Genomic DNA, 22,468 nt, shown 5'->3' on the forward strand with positions numbered 1-22,468 from the left:
GCTTATATGCAGTTGAAGAAATAGGTTTGGTCCCCCCCCCTTTTTTTTTTTTACCTTCACTGATTGCTATAGTAACCGTGATCTTACTCGATTTGCCTGGGAGAGGCACTTTCTGGTTAAAGAGCTGGAACCAAGCATGCCTAGATGGGAGGTGAGTCATTTTACTGGGTTCTGTTCTCAGGGCATCTGGTATAAAAGGAATTCTAGTAGTTCATGTGAAGTCATGCAAAGCTCAATAAAAGTTTTGGCAAGAGAAGAAGGTTGAAAGAGAGGAAAGCTTCCTCACTCTAAGGAGTTTTACAAAGAAATTCAGGACCACTTTTAAATCCTCAGGCCTTCAGGGACACCTAGGTGTGTCAGGAGGTTAAGCAACTGACTCTTGGGGCGCCTGGGTGGCTCAGTCATTAAGCGTCTGCCTTCGGCTCAGGTCATGATCCCAGGGTCCTGGGATCGAGCCCCACATCGGGCTCCCTGCTTGGCGGAAAGCCTGCTTCTCCTTCTCCTACTCCCCCTGCTTGTGTTCCCTCTCTCGCTGTCTCTCTCTCTCTCAAATAAATAAAATCTTTAAAAAAAAAAAAAAAACTGACTCTTGATTTCAGTTGAGGTCATGATCTCAGGGTCATGAGATCAAGCCCCGAGTTGGGCTCTGCACTCAGTGCAGAGTCTGCTTGTCCCTCTCCCTCTGCTCCTTCCCTGTCTCGTGCTCTCTCAAATAAATGAATAAAATCTTGAAAGATCAATCAATTCATCCATCCATCCATCCTCAGGCCTTTAATGTAGTCCCAAGGGTTTCATGGGCTGTGTTGTTTCTGGCAGGAGTCTCCCATGGACCCCCTCGTCTGGTATGCCATGGCAGGATTAGGTGGTGGAAAGAGACCGTGCATACTGGTCTCTGCATTTTCCCGGCCTTGTATCTCTTCAATTAGGATGGACTAACTGGGGATGTGGGGAAGCTGCCATCACCTGGCCTTCAGAAGGCATCATGGGGAGGCTTTCATTGTTTTGGAATGAGATATTCCATTGAAAGGGTTCTTTAAAAATGTTTGGAAATTGTGTGTGCCTGGGCAGGATTATCTGCTCGTGGGCATGTCCCCCAGGGGCCTCCTGCTTGATGTGACAGTCTTGAGCTTCTCGGGTACACGTTTCCCCAAAGACTGTACCTTCTGCCTCTTGTAGTGGTAGATGAAGGGTAGCTGACACAGGGTTCCTGGGGGCGGGGGGGGTGGGCAGGGCAGGAAGTCCAGCTTCTCACCAGACTTTCAGATTGTCTTGCTCTCTTCTGGCCTCCCCCTTCCTCAGTACCTGGTGTGTGTGATTCGTAAGCCTGGCTGAGGTGCTGCAGGCTGTTGGCTTCTCCATAACCCCCTCTGGAGGCTCGTAGGTTTGAAGTTACTCCACTCTGCAAAATCACTTCCCAGGGAACTGGGTGGCTCACTCAGTTAAGCATCTGCTTTCGGGTCAGGTCATGATCCCAGGGTTCTGGGATCAAGTCCTGCATTGGGCTCCTTGCTCAGCAGGGAGTCTGCTTCTCCCTCTGCCCCTCCCCCTGCTTGTGCGAGCTCGCTCACTCACTTGCTCTCTCTGTCTTATTCTGACAAATAAAATCTTTTAAAAAAATCACTTCTCATTCTCCCATCTACTGGCCACATTGCTATTAGACTTCATATTAGAATTATATTCCTAATCATGGATTTTGACCTTGCATTTTTATTTCTTATTCCTATTATTTGGGGTTAACTTGTGAAAGAAGAGGCCAAAAATATTACTTTTTCATCATCTTAAAATCAAAACTTTTCTCCCTCCCTCCTTTCTCCCCTCCCCTTCTCTCTTGTTTTTGGAAGAACGTATCAGCCATTGAATAACAAGTGGAAGGAAGAGATAAGTCGTAAGATGAAGGCATCTGGGAAGAGTGGCTTATTTTCTTGCTGTGTTCATAAAGCTGTAGCTACAACACTATTCTGACCCTAAGCCAGGCCCTGTGCTAGGTAACTTTATTATCTGTAATCCTTGTGATAATTCTGCAAAGCAAATATTATGATTCATGTTTTATCCACGAGGAATCTGAAACTCAGCGAGTTTAAGAGATGAGCCCAAGGTCACATCGCAAGCTCTTTAAGTGACAGAGCCAGAATTGTAAACCAGATTGCTTGACCCCAAAACCATTGCTCCATCCACCACATGGAGCTTGGCACAAAGAACCCTAAAATACTCTAAAAAGTGCAGTTCTTTCTCTCATTTAAAAAAAAATTCTGATCCCTCTGGTGCATATCTAGACAGCTATGCAAAGGAAACCCCAAATCTTAGGAAAATTTACTATTGTGGAGCAACTGTTGAAATATTTCTTGCCTTATAACTCACTTGACCTTTCAAGATCCCTCCTTGTCCTCTAATTCTATAGACAGTTTAAAAAAAAAAAAAATCTTTTCTAGAATCTGCTAACTAACAGCAGACAGATGATGGCATTTCTACCATCTTCATTTTCCCGATTCCGTTTTTCCTTCCAAAAGCTCTCCTACACACTCGGTTGCTGGGATATATCTCTGGCTCCACTGTGTTTATTTATGATTTTGTATGTGTGTTAACGCTCCAGGGCACCCAGGGGAAGCCTCCACAGACTTTCCCGATTAGCAGATGTTGCCCTTTCTATGTAACCACCACCCCTGATCACCACTTCCCCTCGCCAAGAAATGAGAAAAGCATTTGCATTTGGAAAACCAAGCTATGACACATGAAGCGGATTAAGCAGGACCATCTCCCCAGAATCCACATGAGCTTTTCCCATCTTCGTTTGTTTTTCTTAAAGATAAAAACCACACAGCCGTGTTTGTAGTTCGGTCTAACAAGTGCCTTGCTTGCATAACGAGAAGGAGATTTCACTTTGGCTATCTTGACTTCGCTATACGTAAATTATGTTGTAAGTAATCTTTGAAATGGCATGACGTGTGGCCAGTGTTTATTTTTTTATACTTTGGAATATTTCATTGTTTATTTTAAATGGTTTGTGTTGGATGGGTGTTTAACATGCAAAATAATGCTGTCTTCCCAGGAACTCTAGAGAAGCAGGAGGGTACAGTGGAATCTCAGATCTCCTCTTGAGCAGAGAGGTGGCGTTAGGTATGCAATTTAAGAAAAAAAACAGCCAAGGGGAAGTTAATTCTTAGTTGAGAAGGTATTTAAATGAAGCATGGCCATTCTGAAGCTTAGATCTTCTCCTGATAGAGCTCCGTAGCCTTTTGAAAGCATATCAAATCACTATGTTATTTAATTTCATAAAAAGGCAAATGACAGATTACTTTGGGCTCCCCTAAATGGACAATCCCAAGCCTTTGCAATGCTCAGAAAGATCAGAATGCCCACATATGATGTCTTGGATGTAGAAAGAGAGATTGTTGTAAGGGTTGCATCCATGTGCATGAACTTTGAAATGCCATCAAACTTCTCAGCAGCTGTACGTTAGGTGCACTATTTAAATAGAAATAGAGCCATATGTTTAAATGTGCTGTTGTACTTAAGATGTATCAAAAACACATGTTTCCCCTCCATCCAACTTTCTTGTGATTTGCTTGAGTTTCACATAATCTAGGGCACTGTTCTTCCTCTTACAGTTCTCTCTAGGACAGCTTCAAGTAATGCAGTAAGAGCTGTGAAATTTTAATGAATACCCTATTAAGCAGTTTTCCTTCTGGTTGTTAGGAACTTGGACTTTCTTAAACCATGCAAAACTAGACAGTGTAAGTTTCACGGACTGTAAAGGTAGAACCTCTACCTCTGTTAGAAATAATAATCAAAATTTCTACCCCAGGGGCTTCCCTTGTCATGTAAAATTATAAATCAGTTGGAGATGTTGGGAAATTATGTCCAATTGGAAAACTCTGGACATTGCCACACATCATTCATAGCAGTAAATCTTACACGCGCGCACACACACACACACACCATAAAATAGGCTGAGGAATGATTCAAAATAACCTATATTGAGTGTACACATACAGATTGTCAAATGTGTCCTTTGCAGGGGAGGGGACCTTTAGTTATTTCACTCAAGTCTGATTCAGGAACATCCCAGATGCTACCGGTTTTTATAATGGAAGCCCACTTATTATGCGTTTGAAGTAAGATTGTCCACCACAGCTGGATTGCACATGAGAAATGTTGCAGGGAGAAATGAGGCTGTGCTGTACCCAGTTGGGCCTCAGAATATTCTCTCACCAGATGTGATATTTGTAAGTTGTATACATTGTATACATTTTTAATTCATTTTATATAAAGTTTATAAACGGATTTAATAAAATTCTTGTAAATTTTAAAAGTTTTAGGAAGAGGGGCATCTGGGTGGCTCAGTTGGTTAAGCATCTGCCTTTGGCTCGGTCATGATCCCAAAGTCCTGGGCTCGAGCCTCGCATCAGGCTCCCTGCTCAGCGAGGAGTCTGCTTCTCCCTGTGCCCCACCCCTGCTCATGCTCTCTCTCTCACCTGTTCTCTCTCTCTGTCTCAAAGTCTTTAAAAAAAAAAAAAAAAGTTTTAGGAAGAGATTGCTGAGATTGTTTCTCCTGTGAGTTTAACCCGCCTAGCAGACCAGTCTACAAAGACTGATTTGACGGGCACCTGGCTGGTTCACTGGGAGAGCGTGCAACTCTTGATCTTAGGGTTGTGAGTTCAAGCCCCATGTTGGGTGTGGAGATTACTTAAAAACAAAATCTTAAAAAAATAAAATTGACCAATAATTTGTAAAAGAAAGTAATGTTGTTAAATTATTGTCTCACTGAAATGTGATGGAAAACATGTATTTAAGTGTATCATATTTTTCTTTTTAAGATTTTATTTATTTGACAGAGAGAGACACAGCGAGAGCAGGAACACAAGCAGGGGGAGTGGGAGAGGGAGCAGCAGGCTTCCCGCGGAGCAGGGACCCCAATGCGGGGCTCGATCCCAGGACCCTGGGATCATGACCTGAGCCGAAGGCAGACGCTTAACGACTGAGCCACCCAGGCGCCCTAAGTGTATCATATTTTTCTGAGAAGTCTTTGTCTAACCTGGTGGAAGGTTCGGACCATTTGACAAAAGGTGGGAATTTGCTTTAGGACCCAGATAATGCCTAATTTCCCAGATCTGTGGTTCCTGCCCCCATATTCACTACAATGTACAAATGATATGCTCACACACGTGGCGGCATCGATAGACTGCAGGTGATGTGCACTTCCCAGTCGCTGGACCATATTTAACCTAAAAAGCGTGTTCAAATACAGATGATTGAGAATGATATTTTGATGGGAATAACCTTGAATGTGATTTCTCTTACTGTTACAAAGAAATCGTTTTTTTTTTAATGATAGTTTAAACTTTATAATCAATGCAAAAGATCTTGGGCTATATTTTGGAGATTTGCAAATTCACCACACCCAGGTTAATGCTTGGCCTCTGAATTAACATACTAATTTTGGAAGTGGTCAAAGGAAGCTTACCAGGAACCCAGCTGGGAGAGAAGGGGAAGGAAGGGAAGAGTAACGAGGCTGGAGAGATGGAGAACAAAGGGGAATGTGCTGCGGCGGAAATGTCAGTGTTATATACTTTTACACATACTGTAGACATTTTGTTACCATGTAGGTCCTTTTACAGCCCTGCCATTTTTTTAATTCTGCAGTTCTCTTTGTTGCATTTACTTGCATTATGAATCCTGCAAGACAGTGTGTAATTTTTGCTTTAAAATAAGCATGAAAAAATAGCCTTTTATGTGTACCCAGATACATCATGCATGAGGCATTTTGTTCCTTCCTAAAGTTCCCCCCGGTACCCTGTCCTTTTATTCTGAACTCCCTTTAGTATTTCTCGTCACCCAGCTCTGCTGGTGATGAATGCTTGGTTTTCTTTAATCTGAAACGCCTTTATTTCATCTTCATTCTTGAAGGGTATTTTCACCGGATATAGGATTCTGGGTTGACAGGCTGGTTTTTCTCCCCACTTAAAAGATGTCGGGCCACTGTTTCTGGTTACCATCGCTTTTGATGAGCAGCGCATGGCCACACGCTTATAGATGTGCACATTCTCTCTGCCTGCTTTCAGGATTTTTCTCTTTAGTTTTCCCAGCAGGAGGACTATGATGTCTCTAGACGGTTTTTTACGTGTGTGTATTTAACACATTTCAGGTTTGCTGAACATTTTTAGTCTGTAAATTTGTTTTTCACTAAACTTGGGATTTTTTTTTTTTTAAGATTTATTCATTTCAGAGAGAGAGCACAAGCATGGGGTGGGAGGAGAGGGAGAAGCAGGCTTCCTGCTGAGCAAGGAGCCCGATGCGGGGCTCGATCCCAGAATCCTGGGATCATGACCTGAGCCAAAGGCAGATGCTTAACCCCAGGCACCCCATCAACGTGGGATATTTCAACCATTTTTCAAATTTGTTTTTGGTTCCGTTTTCTCTCTCCCCACCTTCTGGAACTCCAAATACCATACATTAGAACTTTTGAAATTGTCCCACCAGTCCCTGAGGTATAGTGCATTTTTTAAATCATTTTTTTCTCTTTAAATTGGCTTATTCCTGTGCTTAGATCTTCAAATTCACTAATTTCTGTCACCATTCAGTTGTTAAACCCATCCAGCGGGATGGTATTTTGTTTTTGTGGGTTTTTTTAAGATTTTATTTATTTATTTGAGAGAGAGAAACCGCATGAGAGGGAAGGGGTCAGAGGGAGAAGCAGGCTCCCCGCTGAGCCAGGAGCCCGATGTGGGACTCGATCCCAGGATTCTGGGATCATGACCTGAGCTGAAGGCAGTCGCCCAACCAACTGAGCCACCCAGGCCCCCTGTTTTTTTTTTTAATTTGATATATTTCCCAATTCTTCTATTTTGTTCTTTTCATAGTTTCTGTTTCTCTTAGATTTCCTACGTTTTCATTGATTACAAGTGTATTTTCCCTTATATCTTCAAACATAGTTGTAACAGCTGCTTTAACATTGTGTCTGATAATTCCAACATCTGCAGTTGGAATTGGCATCGTTGGTTGTCTTTCCCTTGAGAATGGGTCACATTTGTACAAGTTGTATCATGGAGACCCTGAATCCTGTTCAATTCATCCAAGGAATGTTGATATTTCTCTTTTAGCAGGCAAGGAACTTGGTTGGATGTAATGTGAAAACTGCCTTGCAGTAGGTGGTAGCTCAAGCCTTCAGCCTGTGTTGTATTTAGCGGGGGTGTTTTGAACCTGCTCCTCACACGCATGGGTTAGGGCTTACCAGAGCTTGGGAAGAATTTATACCTAGAATTTAAGGCTCCCCTTTTCCAGCACTCTCCTTTCCAGGGTTTCCCTCAATTTTTCATGCCTCTGGTTGCCCCAGCTTTGTCCTCCATTTGATTGAGCCAAAACTCCCTGTGGGTTCCCTGTGTTTTAGCTTTCCACACCACATAGCAACTGTGATAGGCACTTTGACAGGCTAAAGCCCTAAAAAGCAGGAAACTTAGCCCGGGTTGGTCCCTTGTTCAAAATTTCAACTCTCCTCTTAAATCCTGCCCACTTCTCTTTACTCACCAGGACCTACCAGTGGTGATTTGCTTCTGTTTTGTCCGGAGTTTATAGTTGCTATCTGTAGGGGGTTGGTCTGTTAGGAGCCTACAACTTCATACCAGACACTTAAGATTTCCAGTGGAGATTTACATTTTGAACTGACGGCACCATTTCTCTTAGAATTGCCTGCTGTTGGGGCACCTGGGTGACTCAGTCGGTTAAGTGTCCAATTCTTGATTTTGGCTCAGGTCGTGACCTCAGGGTCGTGAGATCGAGCCCTGCATCGGGCTCCATGCTCCACTTTGAGTCTGCTTGAGATTCTCTCTCCCTCTCCCTCTGCCCTGCTCCCACATGTGCTCTCAACTCTCTCTCAAAATGAATGAATGATGAATGAGTGAATGAATGAACTGCTTGTTTGCTGTTTTTTTAATTCAGATATTTTAGATACCTTTCAGTACCTTATGTGGTACAGGTGTAAAGCAAGCACTCAAATGGGAGTCAGAATACTTGGGTCCCAGCCTCAGTCTTACTAATAATTAGCTATCTAATTATTATTATAATTAGCCATCATTATAATTATCTAGTTGTTAGCTAATTGTTAAAATTAGCAAGTCAGTGAATCCCTGGCTTGTAGGCTGAGGGGCCTGGAGCTTCAAAGTTCCTTTATATCCTGAGGCCTCTGATCATCTGATCTAACTATCTTGAAGTCTCTGCGTTAATCCACTTCATTGGATTCAAGTGATTAATTACACATATTATGTGATGAAAAAGGCGTCCCGCTATTGGAAGATGTGTCCATGTGCTATTGATAATATTTCCCCTTTTTATCTCTGCTTCCCTTAAAGCTACACAACCCCTTCTTTCCCTTAGGCCTCACTTTTCCCTGGGCACAAGTCATTCAATAACTAAAAAGAATTATATTTTTAATCTAACATCCCATTTAAAATACATTTTTGTTTGTCTCTTAGGAAAAAATGCTGCAAAGGGTATAAATTTGTTCTTGGACAATGCATCCCAGAAGGTATGTAATATAAGATTGTCTTCTCACCTTGTTTGTGACTAGTCGTTAGGTGTCTATAAAGTTCAGATGTATATAGAATGTGTATGTAATTTCAGGGTTTTTTTGGCATTAAATTCTTCTAGTGCCAATTTAGCTCCATGTATAATATGCTCTACCCAAATCATTACACAACTTATACACATATATTGAGCATCCTCAATATATACAAACAGTACACATGTATTTCAGGTTTTAAGCTCAGGAGGCTGTATTTCCCTAATCAGCATGTCATACACAGTTAGAACACAAGCATCCTCCCCACCTCTCTCTGCTTTTCATATGCTAAACTCAGAGCCCCTTCAAGCTCTGTGCTCAGCCCAGCACTGAGGAGACAGAGCAGTGTCAGACCTGGGCCCAGTCCTCAAAGCCCACACCCTCAAGCTGGGGAGACAGGATACAGACAAGCATGAAATCAGAGATACCTGAATTTTTTTTAAAGATTTTATTTTTATTATTTATTTGTCAGAAAGAGCGAGGGGGAGCACAAGCGGCGGGGGGGGGGAGTGACAGGCAGAGGGAGAAGCAGACTCCCCGCTGAGCAGGGAGCCCAATGTGGGACTTGATCCCAGGACCCTGGGATCATGACCTGAGCCAATGGCCAAGGCTTAACCAATTGAGCCACCCAGGCATCCCAAGAGACCTGAATTTTAATAACACGTTCCATATTGCCTTAGTCCATTCTGGCTGCTATAACAAATACCATAGTCTGGTGGCTTAAACCACAAAAGTTTATTTCTTTTATAGTTCTGGAGGCTAAGTCCAAGACCAAGACCCTGGAAAACGCCATGCCTGGTGGGAGCTTCCTGGTTCATAGATAGCCACCTTCTTGCTATGTCCTTTCATGGCAGAAGGGACAAGAGAGCTCTCTGGGGTTTCTTTTTTTTTTTTTTTTTTTTTTTAAGATTTTATTTATTTATTTGACAGAGACAGAGATAGCGAGAGCAGGAACACAAGCAGCGGGAGTGGGAGTGGGAGAGGGAGAAGCAGGCTTCCCCCCGAGGAGGGAGCCAGATGTGGGACTCGATCCCAAGACCCTGGGATCATGACCTGAGCCGAAGGCAGACGCTTAACGACCGAGCCACCCAGGCGCCCCTCTGGTGTTTCTTTTATAAAGGCACCAAGCCCCTTCGTGAGGACTCTGTCCTCATGATCTAAGCCCCTCCCAAAGGCCCCACCTTCTCAGACCATCACCTTGGAGGTTAGGATTTCAACATGTGAATTTCAAGAGGACAGGAGGATTCAGTGCATAACACACACATCCTACCTTAGTCTTTGTGGGAAAGTATTAGTACTTGACTCATGGTTGTTTTAAGAATCTTAACCGCATGTGAGGTACTTGGAACAGAAGCTGGCTCTTATTAAGTGCTTGATAAATGGTTCCTGCTGTTGTTTTTAATAATGACCACAACATGTGTGGTAGAGGCATTCAGAGCAGAAAGTGTCTGGAGCAGGCCCGGGGCACAGAGGACCCAGGGCAGTCTGAGGTGATCTCAGGAAGGAGGGGGAGCCGGCTGATCAAGGAAGGCTGCCAAGGACCTGGACAGGTAGGAGGAAGAGAGCTGCAAAGGATCCCAGCGCTGATCCAGAGAATGCTAAGAACTGTTCGGAGAGTGTGAGATTAGTTGGCCTGGGGCCGGGGAGAGGTGGGTGGGTGGGTAATGAGAAATAGGTTTCTTCACTGTCAACCAAGAAGTCAAGCCTTTGCAGAGAACCAGGAGTGCAGCCAAGGCAATTCATGTTGCATTATCGCATAGAGAGCGGTTTTTTTGTCTCAGTTAGAAATCAATGAATCCCCCCTGCGTATTGCTCTCTTCGGTGCAAGGGTGGAAGAGTTCACTAAACCATAGCTGGGACCTTTGAGAAAGCGGCTTTAGGAAGGTTGGTTAGGAAATCACTTTACATAAGATGGTTTATGTGGCCTTGGGCCTCTCTCAGACTAAATTTCTCACTGCCAGCCAATTCTGTTGGCTAGAGCATGGTGGAAAAAACCCACAAAGAAAAAACCCACAAAGGTCAAAATAATTGCGTTCTTTTATAAGCCAGCTTTTCTCAGTCTGCAGCTCTGTCCTTTATATTTCAATTTGGCGGATACTAAGAAAACTAAGTTTAGGCCAGTCGATTTAAGATCCCAGCTAAAGACCTTGCCCAGCCTAAATAAAAACACATTACATGGGTACCACATACTTAGGCTTTCTTGAAATGTTGGGTGTTGTGGTTTCGAACATCAGAGCCTAAAGGTAGCCTCCCGTCGCCCTCAGTGGGGCCTGTGACACTGTGATTAACAAAGCCTTGCTCTAACTAGCAGGCTGCTCCGTTGCTGTCGCTAGAACACTGAAGTCTTTCAATCTGTGGGAAGAAGTCTGTGTGCATGGGCTTCTTACTAAAGATCTCTACAGTCATAAAGATTTCCATGAGCAGGAATGCAACATAGAAATGTGGAAAGTCAGAAAAGATAGTATATTCGTTAGGATTGTCCAGAGAAGCAGAGAGAGGTTTCCTTAAAGGAATTAGTTGACAGGCTTGTGGAGGCAAGTCAAAAGTCCGCAGGATAGGCCGGAAACCCAGAAGCAAGGTAACGGTCGGAGTCAAAAGGTCGTCTGCTACCAAAATTCCCTCTTCCCTGGGGGAAGTGTTTTTTCTAGTAAGGCCTTCAACTGATTGAAAGGGGCCACCAACATTTTGGAGGGCAATCTGCTTTATTCAGACTCTACCAAATTAAATGTTGATCCCATCTAACAAATATCTCCACAGAAACGTCTAGAATGTCCTTGACCAAGTATGTGGGTACTGTGGCGTCTCCACATTGACACATAAAATTAACCATCACAGATAGTAAAGGGACTAGAATTTCTAAACAAATGTGCTGAGGAGAAGGTGCAATTTAAGAGAGTGTTGCCTCGTGTTTGTTACTCTAAGTCAAAAGTCAACCACCTGTGGCCAAATCTGACCCACCGCCTGTTTTCATAAATAAAGTTCCATTGAAACACAACCATACTCATGCACTTAAGTATTATCTACGGCTGCTTTTGCCCTACCACCGCAGAGGGGAGTAGTGGTTGCCAACCAGATCTACTCTGCCAAGCCCTCTGCTGTATTATTTTGATTTGCCAGGTGATAGAATAATCTCATTTGTCCTAGCTCAACAGTTATTAATTGAGCATAAGCTGTAGGAAGAAAGTAGTGCCAGTTAGTCCAAGGGACACCGTCCTTGCCAGATACCCAGACAGTAGTAAGAGCTAGTAATAAAGGCAACAGAAGAGCAGGTTAAGCTTTACTGTGTGTCGGGCCCTGTGCTTTAAGGCATCATCCAAGTTAACCTTCATAAAAGCGCCAGAAAGTCGTCATTACTGTCACCCCTATTTTATAGGTAAGAGGATGAGACTTACAGGACCCGAGGTCACAGACGACATAGTAGCAGAGTTCGGAGGGCTGGCTCTGGAACCCATACTCTTCACCATAAGGCTGCATGCCTCCTAGCCGGGGACAGAGTAGGCATTCCACAAATAAGGCAGAACACGGGAGTAAGAGAAGAGTATAGAGCACAAAACATGGGCTGCCTAGGGGCACCTAAGCGTCTGCCTTCGGCTCAGGTCATGATCTCAGGGTCCTGGGATCGAGCCCCATGTCGGGCTCTCTGCTCAACAGGAGTCTGCTGCTCCCTCTCACACTCCCTCTGTGCTCTCCCTCTCTCAAGTAAATAAAGTCTTCAACAACAACTACACTGGCTGCCTAGAGGTGATATTTAGTTGAGGAAACCATGTTTGACTGGCAGGAAAGTAGACCTGGCATCACAATTACAGGGGAAAGGATTTAGCAGGGGCAGCTTTGCAGGTCCTCATGAGAATGGCATGATCCTTGCCCCACGGACACCGTCTGCATCGGAGCTAAAGACAGACCGACCCACCCATTCCACCTTCCTGTGCGGCGGAGCAAAGCCGGGTTTACTCTGCGTCCGAGGATCATTTATCTGTCAGCACCTAGGGAAGATAGCTCAGTGATTGAGATGCTGGATCTAGTCTGGAGGTGAATGTGCAGCCTGAGCTCCTGACTCCGAGCCAAAGTCCCTTCAGAGGCTTGTTAAGTATCCGTTTGTAAGGACTGGGAGGAGGAGAGGCTTTAATTCTTTTCAAGTAAGAGGGCATCCAGAGACCTCCAGCTGCTCCCAGCCCCTCCTCAGCATGCAGGATACACACACGCACGCACGCACACACATGCCCCAGCCCTGCCTCACTCGCACCAGCTCTGTTCCAAAGCCTCCCTCACGCTCCTCCTAGCCTGCGTGACTTCCAGCCGTCGCACTCACACGATGGTGCCCACACCCCTCACCAGGCCGGCTGTTCTTTGGTGTTCATCTGGAAGGAATTCCCTGTCTCTACCGCGGGTACTGCTGCAGGGCTGGGGCATCCAGAGCATCTTTGCTTCCCAGATGAGTGGCAGACCCCAGCGGATGAGGAGGTGACCGGGGGAAAATCACAGGGGATGTTTGCCTTCAACCACGGGCCGGGCTGAGCACCAAGTTCCCCGACGTAGTACTTTTAAAAGGTGGCCCATGGCCCAAAGGGTTAACACCCTTCTAAACGCAGCCGGCCACCCTTCCCCATTCTTGAGCAGGGTGCAGCCCCGGAGGTCTGTTCCAGACCCGGGCCCCGTGTCACCGCCCCCGTGTGCTGAACGACGGTAGCTGACGTGAGCTCACCCTTGTCTTTTTCAGATTACGACGTGTGTGCCGAGGCTCCCTGTGAACAGCAGTGCACAGATAACTTCGGCCGAGTGCTGTGCACCTGTTATCCAGGGTTCCGGTACGACCGGGAGAGACACCGGAAGCGCGAGAAACCTTACTGCCTGGGTGGGTTGGCGACACACTAATGTCCCAGCTCCTGGGATCGTGATTCTGTCCTTTGTTGGATACTCTCCATCCGTGGGGCCAGCTCCCCAGAGCTGCTTTGACCTTTGTTTCTCCCCTTATGTCCCGGTGCTCAGATAATATCATGCCAGCCGTCACTGCCTTGATCAGACCAACCTCGGCTGAGGAATTCTTCAGGGAGCTGGTACCAGTCAGATCCTAATAATAGGCAGTGAGATCTGAGAGCAGGAGAAGGGGAGCATTATCAAAGCGAGAACAATGTCAAACAGAATATAAGTGGGCAGAAACGTCAAAACACAGAAGCACGAGACTCCACGGTCCCTCGGAAGGCAAGGCGGAGAGGCTGGGAACGAGGAAGGGCCCATGTGGCAGGCAGATTGGAAGTGAGTCAGGGAGCTGAAGCCAGCCACCTGGACTGTGCTGAGCGAGCTCAGCACCTGCCCTCGCCACCGGCGGGGTCCTCCCCGCACTGGCTGGGCTGTGCAGCCATGCCCTCTTTGTGTTCCTAAGACAGGGTGATGGTAATTGTTCCCTGGAGCCACGTGTCTCCAAGAAACACTGGGGGTCTTGTTTTTAGAAAAGATTCCTGGCCTCGCCTCCAGAGCCTGAGGGCGGGTCCAGAAATCTGCATTTACAGAAACGTCTCTAGTGACCCCCGTGCACAAGCGAGTTTGAGAAGCCCCTGGAGGATGAACTGAGGAGCCGGGCACATGGTCCCAAGTGGAGAATAAGCGAGCTGTGATGAGCGGCCCCTCCTCCTCTGTCCCAACTGGGGCTCTAGAGAGCGCCATTGAAGAGAAGTTCTAGCTATTAACCTCCTAGCTTCTCCCCAGTGGCACCTGTGGGGGCACCCCACACTGACAAGAGGACTGAGGCCACTAAGTGGACCCAGGACCATTGGCGCCTCCTACAGAGAACGGGGCGCGCCAGTCTGTCTCTCTGAGGTCCCGGGCGCGGGGGCTCTCCTTTGAGTTTGTGGTAGCTGCAGTACTCTGTGCTTCCCATTTGGGGATCCACAAAACTAGCATTCTGTTAAGAATTCCATCTGCTTCTCTCCTTTCAACCTCCTCCTCCCTCTGGACAATAGGGGCAACTTCACCCTTGGGTGTAGGGCAGAGGCACGTGAAGAAAGGTGTTCAGCCTGAGGAGTTGCAGAGGTGAATGCAGCTGAAGCACTTAGTCCACAGGTGACACGGTGCATATTACCAGGGGAACGTCCGAATGACCACACTCCCGGGGGCCCCCAGGGGCCTGCCATACATGGGGGTCTGCCAGAGGTGGGTCCCGGGCCACTGGTCCAGAGTAGCTGGAACGTCCGCATCTTGAAGTGCAGGGCTGAGCTCTGTCTGCCTCCCACATGTACACGGTCAGGACTGAGTATCGTGTTCCCCTACACACACACACACACACACACACACACACCCACACACACACCCACACACCCACACACCCACCTGATGTCTTCAACCAGTGAGCAGGAAACAGACCCGGGCGGCCTCCTCTTCCCCTGGTGGGAAACACTTTTGTTTCCACCCCATTCCGCAGGGGAGCAAGTCTGTGATGTGCACGGTTTATGGGGACTCTGGTGACTTGTTTGGTGGTCTCATGGCTCGTTTCCACAGCTCATGGGCGGTCTGTCTGGGTCATTGATGACACCGAGATTTCCTGGGGAAAACTCTCCATTAGATTCATCGTGACTATTTTCTTTCGCTAGAAGTGGCTTTTCTCAGGTTTCATTACATCTCTTCACTGGGAAGGAGCCATTCCTAACTGACCTTGGGTCACCATCCTGCCGCTCTGAACCTAGAGCCGTAAAGGGGGCGGGGGAGGGGGGCATAAAAACCCTCAGCCCACTCGGGTCCTTGCAGAAAATCATGGCTCTGATGCGTGCTTTTCGAAGTGTGTTGCTATCTGTCAACTCATTTCCTCTTCTGAGGAGCCCAGCCAAGTATTTCGGCCCGGCGACCTTATCAAGTCTTGTAGATGGGCATTTCGAGGGCTGGCAACGCCTGCACCAGGCCACATGACTTGGCAGTGGCAGATCCCGTCCCTGATCAGCTTGCCACCGTGGCGACACGGCCTGAGGCACTCCGGGCGCGCTGGCTCATCACCTTCTCTGATCGAGGCTGGCAGAGGGTCCTTCGCAGACCTTCATGGGAGGGCCACGCTGAATGTCACCTGTTGTGAAGAGCGTCCTCTGAAACGGAGCATTCTCTGCCTTTGGTCCAAACCCAGATATCGACGAGTGTGCCACCAGCAACGAGACGCTGTGTGCACACACGTGCATCAACACCGTGGGCAGCTACCGCTGTGAATGCCGGGAGGGTTACATCCAGGAGGACGACGGGAGGACGTGCACCAGGGGAGACAAATACCCCAACGACACTGGTGAGTGGGGCAAGCGATGTGCGCCCATAGGTCGGCAGGCCCTTGGGAGCCCACCAGGGCTTTCAGCCACTGACATTAATTCGTGGGCCAACTTGAAAGTGAGCACAAGAAAGGGAGCAGTGGGGGCAGGAAGGGGCGTTTGCATGAAGGGCAGGTGGGATCTGGGTTAAGAGAGGGGTAGGACATAAGGTCGAGCCCAGTGGAGCAAAGCCTGCCAGCAGCGAGGGTTGCGAGTTCGTGCGTATTTGCAGAAGCTCCCCACCAAGTGGAGGTGGTGCTGTGCTCGAGCAGAAATCAGTAGAACTTAGCTAGGTGCTTGGACCACCCTCAGATGAGCAGAGCAGAGGCCAGAAACCCTGTGTTCTCTCAGAGAATGGGTTGAACATCGATAGGAAAAATGTCCATGTCAGGTAACCGTGTACATCAATGCTGCTTAACGTGTAGTCCATGCAGGAACTCTTTGTTACTTGGTTCATGATTGCATGAAAACAGAAGTCAAGTGTTCAGACATTTTTATGCCCATTGGAGAGACATTTTGTCTAAATCCAAAGATCAGCACTTGTATTTTGTCGCCTTTTTCTAGTCATTGGTTTTTATTGTGTTTTGCAAATACAGTCCACAGTGAAGTGAAACAGCGTTAAAAGCTGGCATTCACAGAGTTTGAGAAGCTCATCTATGTTATGTCAACCCAATTCAACTGATATGTCTGTCACTGAGGGATACGATCAGCCCAAATATTGGATCGCCCCCTTAAGTTTGGAAGACGGAACCCTTGTGCTCCTGTACCCAACACTCATAGGCCAGGAAGCTGCTCCCATCTTCCTGTGCTCGGGGCATAGCTCTTCCCCACCCCCCTTGGGAGGGGACAGGATGCTGTCTGTCCAGAGAGGCTGGCTGGGCCTTGGACCATCTCTGATTGGGGAGGGGGTCCTGGGCAAATCACCTGTGCCAAGAAGGCAGGGAGCTGGGAAGGCTAAACGGTCTGGGCACTCGGGAAGTGGTGATTCTTGTGTGTAGCCTGAGATTTCTACAAGGAGTGGAAGACAACTGCCATCAGCTGAGGATGGCAAACAGCTGGGAGACAGCTGCCTCATATGGAAGAGCTACAAAGCAAAATTCTGAGAACAAGGGGTTGAGTCAGGAGGAAGCCACCATATATTAGAAGTAGATGCAAAATGTGCTTGGAACCAGCACAGGATTGGGCAATCTGGAATAATGTGAATGAATCAGAGGGCTTGGTCTAAAGCACCTCTTACAGTCTAAAGCACGTGGGGCCTACATGCCTAGAGGTGCTTAGAGCAGGGGTGAACAGTCTTTTGGGCAGAAGCGTGGATTGAGGAAAAATGTTTGCAGGCCTTTTTTTTTTTTTTTTTAATTCAAAACTAAAATCACTTTATTTTTGTCCCATGGTGGAGAAGGTGGGAGAGGGGCCGCGTGTGTAACTTACCTATTTGATTGTCTCCTTTATTGAGAGGAATTAATCCTTTGAAAACTGAGGTGCAGCCTTTTAGCCACTGACATTAATTCGTGGGCCAACTTGAACATTAGCCACGAGAAGGCAGCTTCCTAAGTTTTCATGTTGGAATTGGATTTGCAGCTATGCTCTGAGCCGGGAAGTCCAGGGGCTGTGTGAGCGACTCAGCCTGCCAACTCCATTGTCTCTTTGCCTTACATTTCTGTTCAGATGAAACCTGTTGACTTGGGCATGAAGGGCAGCGTTGAGCAACCCAGTCTAGACCTTAACCATCAGAAACCGCAACCACAAACGCTTACTGCTCGAGTGACGGGTGGGATTAGATAGGAGGGATCCCTAAATAACAGGACGTGGCCTCACCCCTGAGCAGTTCCCACCTGGTGGGGGCAGGGTGGTCTGCCTTGGGACCCGGCCTTTAACTCAGAGAACCAGAGAAGCTGGTTGGAGCTTCCAGAGACAGTGTAAGAGTTTTCCACTGAAATGTACTTGTTCTTTGGTCTCGGATGGCCTCCCTGTGTTGAGTGGTACCCTAGGGAGGGCTCTTGTTTGAGCATAGTGATAAGGTGGGCCCGGTGGGAGGCACTCACCTCCTGCCTCGTGCTTTGGCCGTGTAGACCTGCCCGGGGGCCCAGGTACAGAGTCGGGGCCCAAGAAGTTCTCCTTGTGTCTCTGAAGTTAGCAGTCTGTTGTGTTAGGTCAGTCCTCGGACCATAGTCTTCTGCTTCCTTCCCTGAGAAATGAATTCTACTACTTAAACGTTTTTAGGGTAACACACAAGAAGTTTCAGTGTGAGAGAGCAAGTTCAAGAGATCAGCAATTTTACTTCAGTGATGAGCAGTTTAACTTCTCTGGCTGAGAATTCTGGGGAAAACTGAAGTGCTTGTAATGGTAAGGGATATAGATAGGCAACTTTTTTTTGCACCTTCTCTCTTAGTCCTTTCATTTAAAGATGACCTATTTTCTCTCGACCGTTTATTACAGCATGTCCCCACATTGTGTTCTACAGAGCTTTGGGGTCTTGTGAGCTGCAAATAAGCCTTTCTCCAGAAGCATCTGGGTTCAGATGTTTGGGGAAGAACATGCTACTGCACCCACTTTAAGGGTTCATGGGCCACGTGCGTGAATGGCTCAAAGAGATTGCCTTTTTCAAAAATGTTAATTTTGATTAAGCCTGAATTTCCCCAAATTATTTTCTTAAGAAAGGCCTATAAACATCTCGCAGACAAGAGTATCCTGAAAAATAGAATTTGGAAAATGCTAACTTATTAACATCAAAAGCCTGAGCTCGGGGGTTGAACTTGGTAGGTCGTCTGGTTGGCTTTCAGGCAAAGACGCCTTCGCTAGATGAAGCAGCCAAAAGCCCAGAGTGAAGCCATTTGCTGTGGATGGCGGAGCATCTGATGAACGAAAACAGGACAGGAGTCCTCCATCCTGCCATACCGAGAGACCGTTTGTTCCTGTTTACAGGGAAATCAGTGGGAGAGGTCTTTCTGTTTAATTAGTAAGAACGGTCTGGTGGTTCTACTGTTGAGGTTTATTGTCACACAAAACTCATTTACAGATGAGCCTAGACTGCAAATTCCCTTTCTCCTCTCTCTCCATCCTCCTCCTCATAGAACAGCTACAAATAGTTTAAAAAAAAAAAACAAAAAGCTGAACAGCACTGTCTGTTGAATCGCACTCCCCTGCCGCCGGCAGCAGCTTTAGACAAAGAATTTCTCAGTATTTTTCAGTCCCCGGTGTCCATTGAATTCACCACACACGCACACAGGACGAGCATTTGGTTTTAGTGTTTTGCTAAGAAAGACATTCCAACACCAGTAACCAGGGACGTCCGGAGGGAAGGGACAGAGAGGAGGAATCCAGACCCATAATTAAAATTGGGAGCAAGGACGCCCTGAATGTGAGAGTCATAACTTAAGCGACGGGCCACCGAGGAGGTGGGGGGATGACTTTGATGGTGCTGGCAACAAAACGCAAGCACCCTAGAGGCATTTCTTGGACAACCGGGAGGCCGTGGAAAGTTCCTTGGCTGGGGGGCTAGGATTCTGGCAGCCAGAGCTGCGGAGCATTAACCGCTGGGGGTCGTGGGGCAGGTTCCGGGCCCCAGCTGCCTGCTCTGCGGGAGGAGCAGGAATGTGGGACTGGACAGCTCTCAGGACCCTCGCGCCCTCCCGCGTCTCTTCCACAATGTGCTGGGATGTAGCGTGAGTAACCGAAGCCCGACCGGCCCTGCGAGCCCTGGTGCAGTCCTCATCTCTTGCTCCTCCATCTAAATGAGCACCAAGGCTCCGAGACCTGCCCAGCTTCACCACCTAAGCCGAGAACTTTCCTTACAGCATCTAAAAGATGATTCGTGAACATCCAGATACTCGGCTCAGCAACTGGAAAAGTTAGGGGCCAGGCGAGCCAGCTAAGCAGCTTCATCTGTTTTGGACTAATGAATAAACCTAATATTTCATTGTGATTATTTTTTTGTTGAAGAGATAATGGGTTTTTTTTTTTTTTTTTTACATAATGATAATTGAATGTAAACATGTGGGATCTAAAATCTCCTTTCCCCCTCCTCTTTTTTTTTTTTGAACTTTGCATTGTCCAGTGTCTGACGTTAGAGTCAGAGGAATTTACAGTCAAACCCAGCCTCAGCTCGCTGTGAGAAGAGCGGGTGGAGAGCAGTTGGGGGGTGAAAGGTTGCCATGCGCCCACGGGCATGGTGGCGCGAGCCGTCTGGCTGCTCAGCAAGCAGGGCCCGCTCGGTCACTTGCTTGCTTTGAAAATATGTCACTGGAACCAGCTTAGATACTCCAGGGAGTCTGTGTAGCACTGATGGGGAGACAAATTAAGGACATGATGGCTCCGTAGTAATGAGCTTACTGCTCTATTTTGCAACTTGTGTTTACTTTCTGATAGAGCGACCATGACCCCCGGCGTCCCTTACTACAGTTCAAAGTGTTGGGGGCGGCCAGGTGTTTCGTGTAACTTTCAAGCTCCACTAATCCCTAGATCAGTGGTTCTCAGCCTGGGGAGCTTTAAAAATTGCCAATCCCGTTCCCTGGCTGCAACCCCCAGATGCAACATAATGGGATTTTTTTTAACCACCCCCCCCCCGCCCCCAAGTGGTTATAATGTGCCGTTAGCATTGAGAACTGCTTGCCAGGGCACAAACTTGCACAGTCACCTTTTAAAAACAAACATGTTCTGTTCGTTGGTGACATTGCCCATGTGCAATGTGTTGGGAACATCCTTTAGTTTCTGAGTTTATTGAAATACTACTAATACAGTATCTAAGGAATTCTATTTCTAATGCTTTGGGATATAGATCCTGCTCGACGTTAGTAAAAATTAGAGCTCTATGCCCCCATGTGGCTAATCAATAATAATGCGCCTTTAAAATCTGAACTGGTTGGAGCAAAATGTTGGGTAATCCTTCGCTTAACATGAGCATGGTCACGGTTCGAGATACTCAGTGACTATAGCATGAATTGAGAGGACTGAAAACATGCAAGATCAGAGATGTCTCCCCAGATTTCTAAATGAATTATTAACGTAGCATACACGAGATTGTTTTAGCTGCAAGTTTGACATTACTGTAGACAAATTGCAAGATAGATGAGCCCCGATTCAGAACAGATTGCATGTTCCAGGCCTGCACACACAATTTATCTTCCAACTGTCTGAGAGCTCTTTCCAAAGGATGATGTAAAGAACCCTATCCCACATCTGTTATTTTGTAGGGAACTTAATACCCCCAATAATAACATTTATGGAGCACTTGCCATATACTGGGCACTGGTCTAGGAACTTACGGGTCTTATTTCATTGCTACTACGGTGGTTACCCAGGTGATAAATGCGTTTGTCATTTTACTGTTGGAAGAACACACCCAGAAGCTGTGGCTTCCAACCTAAAGGATACTAATTGGCAGCATCAGGATTTAAATCCTGATCATCTGACTCCACCAGAGCCTCTGTTCCCTGCTACTCTGTTACTCCATGCCCATGAATGGACACAGTTAATCCTTGTGTCTGTGTTCTGATGATTATACAAAGGGACAGAGAACAGACCAGGCATTTTCAGGTCAAAGTCCCTCCGCGGAGCTTACTCCCCAGAGCAGTGACAGCTGAGCAGCATGCATGTGCTTCAGAGTCCCTTGGAGGGCTTTGGCATAACTGTGCACTAGGCCCCGCTCCCAGGATTTCCTATTTTTGAGAACAGGTGCCCAGGCAGTGATGGTGCTGCTGCTGGTCTGGGGGTCTCACTTGAGGACCACTGCCCCGGAGTCTGCCTGCCAGAGAGCACCCGGGTATCCTGAACAGAACCCCCGGTAGCCGGCTCCCTGCACCCCCACGATGCCAGGTTCAGGACCTGGGAGCTCCCAGCCTGCGTACACAGCACGCTGGAGGACCTAGAGCAAGTCACTTTCCTTATCTATAAAGGAGATTGAACCCAAAATACATCACTTCTAACACTCCCTGATCTAAATGAAGTAGAGTCTAGAAGCCAGTAGGGAGGTTTATTCTTACCGTGAAAATATCAAGTTGCCTCCATCACACCAACGCTTGGAAAATTTAACCGAGTACGTAGAAGCAGAAATGGGAAGATGGGCTTCTAACTCTGGTTCACGATGGCCTGGCTCTGCCAACAGGGCTAGTTCCTTACAAAGGTCAGCTGCAAATTGTTAAACAGGTGTCCTCATCTGTTTTGCACTCTTATTGCCTCACATGGCCTGGCAAATAGCAGAAGCTCCAAAGGTGGACAAGAGGGAGAATGGGGAGGGAGGGATGAGCGAGAGAGGTGGGTTACGGGATGGGATTATATAATTCGACCAGTAGATGAGATGGAACGGATGAATGCTAGGTTGGCAGAGATGAATGTCCTCCAGCTGTCCTTCAGTGCTGACAAAACTAATAAACCTGGAGTGGGGATCCTCTATTTATGCAGGGGTCTGCCATTCCCTGCCATCAACACAACCGGATGTGGTAAGGCTTCAGTTCTTCACCCAGTGTAGTCTGCATGGAAATGCCCTTGTATTATTCAGTTATGTTAGAGACGGATCTAAGTAACTCTGGTCCTCCTCACATGAGCCCAAGCTCTGTAGGCAAGTAGGACTGTAAATTGGTACATTAAACTGGGATAAAGAGCCCAGAGGAAATAGCCAGAATTGTAGAAAAGGTGTTGGACTCAG

General features: G+C 47.0%; 1 protein-coding gene across 1 annotated transcript in view; it reads left to right on the forward strand.

Moving 5' to 3' along the window:
* CCBE1 (collagen and calcium binding EGF domains 1) overlaps positions 1–22,468 on the forward strand; it is a 224,196-nt gene that overhangs the window by 183,447 nt on the left and 18,281 nt on the right. Inside the window, exons 3-5 of the mRNA XM_045886615.3 lie at positions 8,466–8,518; positions 13,269–13,403; positions 15,657–15,809. Coding sequence (XP_045742571.1) covers positions 8,466–8,518; positions 13,269–13,403; positions 15,657–15,809 — 341 coding nt within the window. The remainder of the gene's footprint in view (positions 1–8,465; positions 8,519–13,268; positions 13,404–15,656; positions 15,810–22,468) is intronic.

Source organism: Mirounga angustirostris, unplaced genomic scaffold (genome assembly GCF_029215605.1).
Source record: "Mirounga angustirostris isolate CCGP_5_RB_7025 unplaced genomic scaffold, mMirAng1.0.hap1 SCAF_14, whole genome shotgun sequence".
Lineage (NCBI taxonomy): Eukaryota > Metazoa > Chordata > Mammalia > Carnivora > Phocidae > Mirounga > Mirounga angustirostris.